Below are 8,549 nucleotides of genomic sequence, written 5' to 3' on the forward strand. Positions count from 1 at the left end.
CAGGGAGTAGCATCATACAAAAAAAAAATAATATGTCGACGATCATTCGTTCGAAATATTAGCTAGGATGGGTATGGGGCGACAATAGTCGCTAAGGCAGCGAGTTTCGAATCATCCAGACGGAGGACAACTGTTGCAAAGGCAATGATGTCCGTTTTGGGTGGGTGTGGAACAGTCGCTTCCTCTTGCGTACTTCCTTCATCGCAGAGGTTGGTGACATTTGGTGACTAGCTGATGGATAGCAGGAAAGGGAACAGGGACAAATAGTAACGCGCCGCGAAAGGATCCCAAGCGCGAAACCATGCCAGATTCGTTATGGTTATGAGGTTTCTTTGTTTTTCTAGCATCCACAAACTAGGAAGAGGAATGGGACGTATCATCGTAGCATCCGAGAACAACGGACTGACACTGGCACACATGCTTCTGCCATTAGCGATTGAAAAGTTTAATTTATCGTGGTGAACTATTGGCAAAATGTTGCTGGTTTAATGTGGCACACAAATGGATGTGACAAAAGAGAAACAAATATGGTCACATGGGGTTGTGTTACGGAGGGAAAATTAATATGATTATAATTGAAGATAAGTTTTATTTAGGAAATAATAAATCGAGTTTTCTGTAAGGATTATTCAGCCTTTTATAGTAAGCACCTGGATGAATGCAATTGCAGAGACTCACTGCAAAACTGTTGATCAAAAGGACTGTAATTTATCCCATCAACATTTAAATGATCTTTTCATGCCGCTGATGTTTTCGATAAAGAAATAAAACGTTCTGTAAACGTCATATAATTTACATAGGTCTGTCCGGCTAACGGGACAATAAACATCTTACCCTGAAGTACTCATACGATTTATCCTCTATTAGCCTTCATGAATATTTGCCACAGCAATTACAGCTAATTCGTATCCTCGCATACTGCCCACACGTGGACCTGCTTTGGAGTGAAGCTGTTTATTATAGCGGACAGCACTTTCACCAGTGTATATGTGTGTGGATACAGGGGACAATCTAATACACCACATTGCGCAGTAACTGACGTACGCTATCGACAACGATATGTGTACCGTACGGCAACATTCAGGACGATCTAGGAAAACTTTATCAATAACAAATTTAATTATCATAAAGTCGTCTTAATTATGCCCGTTTTTCCCTATTTAAGCGCAGCGATGGGCAACAACATTCGTAACATTTGTCCTGCTGGCCCTTTCCACCCCTGAACAACCGAGAGGGTCAGTTTGGGTTGCGACCCATTAGCTGGCGAGAGTCGATGAGTTTGGCGGCAATTTTCCGCGAGCCCTTGGGTGTGGGCTTTGTCGCAGAAACCGGAGAGGGCAGTCAAACTTTCCCCATTCGGTGAATATTTTCCGGCATGACAGTAAGGAACAGTATTTTAGCACTGTTCGAAGTAAGGAAACTGGCCCGCTTTCGCCATGTCCGGAATGCAATCGAACCGTGACGGGCACGATATGAGTCAGCTGGAGTATAGGAGAAAAGCAACAAGAAAAACAGGGAACTCACCCCAGAGTGCACACACACACACAAATTCCGTGCTTCCCTTTCGGCAATGCGGCAGTATCAGTAGTGGCAGTACGGAAGTTTCCCATTTAATTTCGCAGATGAAAGTTTTGCTTCCTTGTCTGCTAAAAAAAAAATAGGGGGGAAATGAAAAACTACTGTTGCAAAGTTCGAACTACGCGCTGCTGACGTTATTGTGGGACGTGATTAGAATGATCGATGATAAGTGTTATTGGCGAATCTTTCAAACGCCCCATTCCACCAGCCATTCGCATGCTGACGCATCCTGTTTTCATCCGTGTGCGCTTTTGTTTTTGTGTCTGTGTGTATTTCGCTCGCCAAAAGACGTGAAAATTGGAAAGAAAAATTCGATTGCAGGTTTGTTATTTTTTTGCAACACGAATGGCATGTTTTACAGATCGCGTCTGAGGTGAAGGTGCTGGTTTTGCGACCAGTTCTTCCTGTGCTTGATGAGTTTTCACCCGTCTGAAGTGTGTGGCGCAAGAAAAGTTTTTCACCGCTTTCGGTATTTATTAATCCATTTACTGGTTTCATCGCATCCGGGATGGATCGATCAGTTTTCCACCACGAGTGACAATTTTGGAAAGTTGAAAATTGCTACTGCAGTTTAATGCTTTTTTTTTGCGAAAGTGATTTTTTGTACTTAAGAAAAAACACAAATTGTAAAACGATTTCTGGGAATTAAAATTGAAAAAGTTACACTTCTTTTGTCTATGTGGAATTTTTTACATACGTCTATTATTTCACTTGTTTGGGGAAACTTTTACGTTAGGAACACAATACTCAAAAAGTGATAATAAAATTGCAAAATATAAACTAGTAAACCTTTGGCTAAATTCTTGTGAATACTAGCATTAACGATATTTTCAAAAATTAGCAGTATATACCGTCGAGTTAAAGTGTCAACTGAGATGCGGATTTATAAACAAGCTCGTTTTTTCGTGAGGAATCTTTGTTAGGCTTTTTATTTCGTTTTTGTGAAGCTGTTTTTGATTAGAGTTTGTTATACAAAATACAAAAAAAAACCTTTTAAAAAACTGGGTAATTGCTTCCAATATTTTATTTTTACTCTTCATTGCTGGACCGTCTCTTGTTTTCGGCAGAATGAGTTTATCTGTCATCAGTAACCAAAGTGGGTAAAGAGACTAGGTGGGCTTATAGCTTTGACGCGGTAGACATATTGAAAACCATTTAGAAGTTTGTGGGTTCGATTGTGATACATATATTTTCACTCACACACATAGCACGTTTCAAAGGATTCACACACATACATTGACAAAAAATCGAACCCATAAACGTCAAATTTTAATTCATTTTTCTATAGCGCAGCTGTCAAATCGTTAGGGATAAGCCCACCTGGTATCTATACCCACTTTGTCAGTAACCATCAATACTGTCATCAGTAAAAATCGGTACTGTGAAACTTTCAATTGTGCTACATCATCAAAGTTGACTACACGTGCCGAACTGCATGAAGTGATTTGCCGAATCCAGATAACGAAACTTATAGCAAGAATGGCTGAAAACCTTGCCGCTGTGGAGTCCAACGTGGAGAACATCGATATTCCTGAGTATGACGAGATTGTATCAACATTGTCAACGGAAGAACTGATATCATTAAGTCACCAAATGGACCAAGAGATCGTCTCAATGAAGCAAGAAATCGTGAAAGGTGTGCAGCGTTCTCTGCAGTTAAACGATATGATAACGAAAAACAATGAATTTATCAAACGAAGCTCTAAGCTGCCGTATCTTGTGGCGAACGTTATGGAGGTGCTGGATATGGATCCACTAGAGGACGAGAAGGAGCAAGTGGACGGAATGGTGATGCAGGATTCCCAACGAAAGTGCAAAAGTGCGGTGATTAAAACCTCCACGCGGCACATCTGCTATCTTCCTTTGGCTGGGCTCGTGGATGCGGATAAACTGACCCCGGGAGATATGGTTGCAGTGCATCGGGACACTTACTTGATGATGGACGTCCTACCGAAGGAGCATGATCCGCGCGTACAGGCAATGGAGGTGATCGACCGTCCAACGGAGCAGTACACCGATATCGGTGGATTGGACAACCAAATCAAGGAGCTGATCGAAGCGATCGTGCTGCCGCTGACGCACTCGGATAAATTCGCACGTTTGGGCATTCGGCCACCGAAAGGTGTGCTGATGTATGGACCGCCGGGCACGGGAAAAACATTACTAGCGCGTGCCTGTGCTGCTCAAACACGTGCCACCTTCATAAAGCTTGCCGGTCCACAGCTGGTACAGAAGTTTATCGGTGATGGTGCCAAGCTGGTACGGGATGCATTTGCGCTGGCGAAGGAAAAATCACCGACCATCATCTTTATCGATGAGCTGGATGCGATCGGTACGAAGCGTTTCGATTCGACCAGATCGGGCGATCGGGAGGTACAGCGCACAATGCTTGAGCTGCTGAATCAGCTGGATGGGTTCGGGTCGACGGACAACATCAAGGTGATCGGAGCGACCAACCGGATCGACATCCTCGATCCGGCCCTGCTACGTTCTGGTCGTATTGATAGGAAAATTGAGTTTCCACACCCGACCGATGAAGCACGGGCACGCATCATGCAGATCCATTCGCGCCGGATGAACCTCAGTGCCGATGTAAACTTTGAGGAGCTTGCCCGTTGCACGGACAACTTTAACGGAGCTCAGTGTAAGGCGGTTTGCGTGGAAGCCGGCATGATTGCGATTAGTCGGTCGGCAGTCGAAGTTCGGCACGAGGACTTTATGGAGGCGATCATTGAAGTGCAAGCGAAGAAGAAAGTGAACTTGAATTATTTCACATAGACCATGACGATTGTTTTATTTTACGCCGTTTTGTTAAATGCTTACCAGTTTGGTTTATTAGAAACGAAAAATAATTGATGTTCTGAAGTAAGGTATGTTCTCGTTCCTTGGACGCTAATGTGCGGTCACTTATTAGGTTTTATAGGAGAGATTATTTTCTTTTTGTCATGTGTTACAATTATGCGATTATTGCACCAGAACTTTTTAAGCATTCAAAGGAGAATTCGAAACAAATAATTTGTAATGGAAAAAAGTCGTGAAATCAGGGAAAGGATAGCGAATGTTAGTATCTGAGAGTAAGTCTTATACACCAGTCTCTTAAATCGTCGTCGGTTTAGATACTTATCGAACAATTAATAATAGGTATGAAAAGAATACGATCAAAGAGGTAGAGTTTCTGATATCCCTTAAAAGAGCTATCGTTAAAGATTAGTGGTTCTTGTTGAGTTCTTACTTGAGTGCTACTTACTCTAAACATCAACAATGTAGCAGAATCTCCAATACTTTCTGTAAGAGGCCCAGTCTAGATTATTGCATGAATTTTTGTAAAACCGAATGCCGAAGCATGACACTATGAGCATCAGCCTTTCTTTCACAAGCAGCTAAGAAGAAATAAAAGTTATCCTCAAAACCTGATCCCCAACCCCTAGTGACATTTTGATGTCTTTATTGCGTAATCTTACACCACTGATGTGCCACGTGCTGCAGCATTTGCAACTCAAGTACAATAAGAAAAAGAACCCCCCGAAATGGAAAACTAAAATAGCACACGCTAGCCAGAAATTCGATCAGTTTGCTTATACATATTCAATCGCTTTCCTTCCACGGCGGAGAGAAAGTAAGTGAATAGAGGTGTGCTGGCCATCGTTTCCGTCTAGAAACACGTGTTTCACAATCGTAACCCTTAACCGCAACCGGTCGCAAAAGTCGTATTTGTGTGTTCACATTGGTTTTTATTGAATTTTTAATTCATGGATTTGAATTTATTGCCGTTTTTGCTGCTTCTCCTCACCGGAAGCGAACACTTTCCCGCACAGGCCCAACACTTTCCGATGTGTGTGTTCCGAGGGTGTCGTCCAGCCGGTATCACCCTCAACTGGTCGTATGCTCAACGCAACGAACATCTCCCTCCGTATGGGAAAACCATGCATTCCGGTGGGTAGAATTTTCTCACTTGCGTTGCGTATTTCCATCTTCATGATTCGTTGCGTGTCATTTTACTACCTTCGCACGTTTCCGATCTCCCAATTGCTTTCACTAATTCCATCATTTTCCGCAACATATGTAGGATTCCGGTTTTTTTCTCTTCTCTATTTTCTTTTGGGTTAAATCTTACACCCCTCGTTAAATTTGTTCAGCCGGTGGAGTTAGGAAGTGGAATGGTCTTTGATGTGGTAACATGTTCCCTATCCATTATGTGACTTCCACGACATTTCCAATATTGGATGATTTTGGATGTTTTTTTTCCTCTCCGTTTCTTTCCCATCCTGTAGAGCTAAGATGCTGGATGTTATGATTTCTGTAAGTTTTTATTGCACCTTCATAAATTACTTGCCGCCTTTAATGCCGAAGCTACCTTTTATAAAGAATCGCGGTGCGATGCGGTGTTTTATTTAGCCTCGAAACCGTTTCGATTCGTACCTTTGCACGATTTTCATCGGTACTCTGTCATAAACTGGGAGTCCGTGTTAGACTTTCGTTTCAAAGCAGGAAAAAAAGTAAACAAATACACATACAAGCAGGAAGTTGCTTCCATCGCGTTCTCAACGATGTCCCGGAAAAGGAGTCCCGGAGAAAAGATGGCTAGTAAATCACTCGTTACTTATGTTTTACGTGTTTAGACACCATCTTCGGTAGGACTAAGGAGGGAAGAAATAATCCCGAAACGTGTGTAATTTTGTCCAGTCACTTTTATGCATTCACCTTTCGAAATATCCCGGTTTCACCGGTGGTGGCCATTTTTATGATGTCGAAACCAGGGAAGGTAATCGAAACGATGTCCTGTGATGCAACTTGAGTTGTTGGCACGTTTTATGACACTCGCTGCATGCAGTTCCGTGCAGCTTCTCCAGCCGAATGATGGAGTCCAATTGGAGTGTGCCCTGGCAAAATTATGTACATCCCCGTTTACCGGGTTTTATTGGTGGGATAAGATGTCTCTCATCCCATACAGTACAGTATACTGGTGGGCAACTTGCTCATAGGTTAAGTTATTAAAAAGGAACAAAATACAACTGCATCAGCTAAATAGAAAGAGGAATAGGAGATATAAAAAACGGGGGAAAAAATACCTCCCACCAGAAAACACGTACTTCCGGTGCAGTAATATCGGGTCGGGAAATCCTTCCAGGTGCCGGAATGGATTAGGTACCGATCGTAACTCCTGACGTCCACTGGGAATGGACCTGGGGACGCGTCATCATCAAACGTCCAGAGACACATGGTGAAGAAGTGACCCGTTTTACGACCAGCTTCCAGCGGCACTGGATTAAGATCGGTTTGTAATAAAAAAAAGGACGTCCATCTTACTGCACGGTCCATCAACTGTGTACATCGGCTGGCCGTAGACTCGACTAGCCCCATTACAAGCATTCGTAATGGATCGGATGGTCAGGAAAGGTGTAGTTTCACGCTAATCACGTTAGGACCATAAACAATCCATTTAGTGTCACAATTTGCGCGTATATGTCGCCGGCAAATGACTGTATTCCGTTTGTATATTCCGTGCGTGTCGTTGCAGTCTTTGCTGCGATAAAACACCAAAACCGGTGCGGGCCCGATCTCTTAACGGCATGTGTTTAAGGACCTCCAAACATGGCCTTTTTGGTGGTGAATTTATGTACTGCAGCTATTTGATTTTAGCGATCTATTAGGTAGATGATGCCTGATGATTTGTTGGGTAATGTTTGCCGAGTTTGGTTGATTTAGGCCTTTGGAGGTGTGTTGATTGCGTATGTGTGCAGAAGTTGGGATTTATTTTATTACTATTATTCCAATCTCGAATTAGTGAGTTCCATTTCCTGGAAAGAAGTATTAAACGTATGGCTTTCAATTCGCTGTGGTGGAGAAGATGAATAAACGTGATATCAGCTTAACATGAGTAGTACATTTTGGGTAAGTCAATCAACTTTGTTGGAGAAATTGAGAGGTTTCAACTGTTAAAAGAAGCGATATGCAAGATTACTATATCAAAAACAAATTTTATCTGCGATATTCGCCTAAGTACTTTGTAGCACCACTAACCACATATGACTTCATCGAAATTCTATCATAACATCTTTTGAAGATTGATAACTCTCTCAGGAGAATAGTTTTTCCATTCGAAACATAATGTTTATATAAATCTAAAACAGTAAAAACCATTTTCCCATGTGCGTTGGATCCCTAATGTACTCCAAAAGACACTACGATCCTTCAACATACTTAAACTATCTTGATCAAAGCAATGTGGTTGGTTTGTACTGACGTTTTCCTTCCATAAGGCAGCTTATACTTCACGAATCTACTGAATACCCACTACTAATCCGCCTGTATGTTAGGAAGAGTCGTCTGTCCAAAGGTTCCACAAAACCCCCAAAGGGCTATCCCAAACTGCTGAACAGATGGAATATCGACTGCATAATAAATCAGAGCAAGTGATGTGCATGTACACGTTTATGATGCTCCCATTTCGGTGCACTCAATTCCAAAAGGACACACCGAAGCGATGACGATGATGATGGCAATTCTCTGGAGACCGTCCCAATTTTTTTTTTGGGTATGAAGCAAGCAAGTTATTGTGCCGGTCCGTCAAGGATAATGATATTGGTTTTGCGCCTGGATACGATTTGGAAGTTATTTCTTGGGTTTTGCTTTAGTAGCGCGACACAGTACACGTGGGGGAGGTTAAACCTCATTTACGTCCCTCAAAGACGTATGTGTCTTATTTCTGATGAACCTCTTGGTCTCCCCAAACCAAAAGAAATGAAACAAATTCACATATACACAGATGTTCTTTCTAAAAAAAATTGATAACAAAAACTACAAACATTTTGTTAAGTTATTCAGTACGGTCAAGGTGCAGCAGACGCCATCGTGGCATGCAGCAATACAAATGATGCTTTGCTTTTACGATTTGCAACCATGGTGTCGTGTGTGATTTTGTTGTGTCTATTTAGTGTGCATGTGTACCGTAAGCAATCGCTCAAGAATCA

The 8,549-nt window shown here is 42.2% G+C and overlaps 1 protein-coding gene across 1 annotated transcript; it reads left to right on the top strand.

The window, feature by feature from the left end:
• Positions 1–3,057: 3,057 nt before the first annotated feature.
• Positions 3,058–4,642, top strand: LOC125769576 (26S proteasome regulatory subunit 6A-B-like). The gene has a single exon (XM_049438307.1). The coding sequence runs from the start codon at positions 3,058–3,060 to the stop codon at positions 4,354–4,356; it is 1,299 nt and encodes a 432-aa protein (XP_049294264.1). The 3' UTR covers positions 4,357–4,642.
• Positions 4,643–8,549: the final 3,907 nt, after the last annotated feature.

The sequence above is a fragment of the Anopheles funestus genome, chromosome 3RL (genome assembly GCF_943734845.2).
Source record: "Anopheles funestus chromosome 3RL, idAnoFuneDA-416_04, whole genome shotgun sequence".
Classification (NCBI taxonomy): Eukaryota; Metazoa; Arthropoda; class Insecta; order Diptera; family Culicidae; genus Anopheles; species Anopheles funestus.

Bases quoted from the DNA above. Each gene is read 5' to 3' on its own strand.
- LOC125769576 (XM_049438307.1), top strand. From the start codon at position 3,058: ATGGCTGAAAACCTTGCCGCTGTGGAGTCCAACGTGGAGAACATCGAT.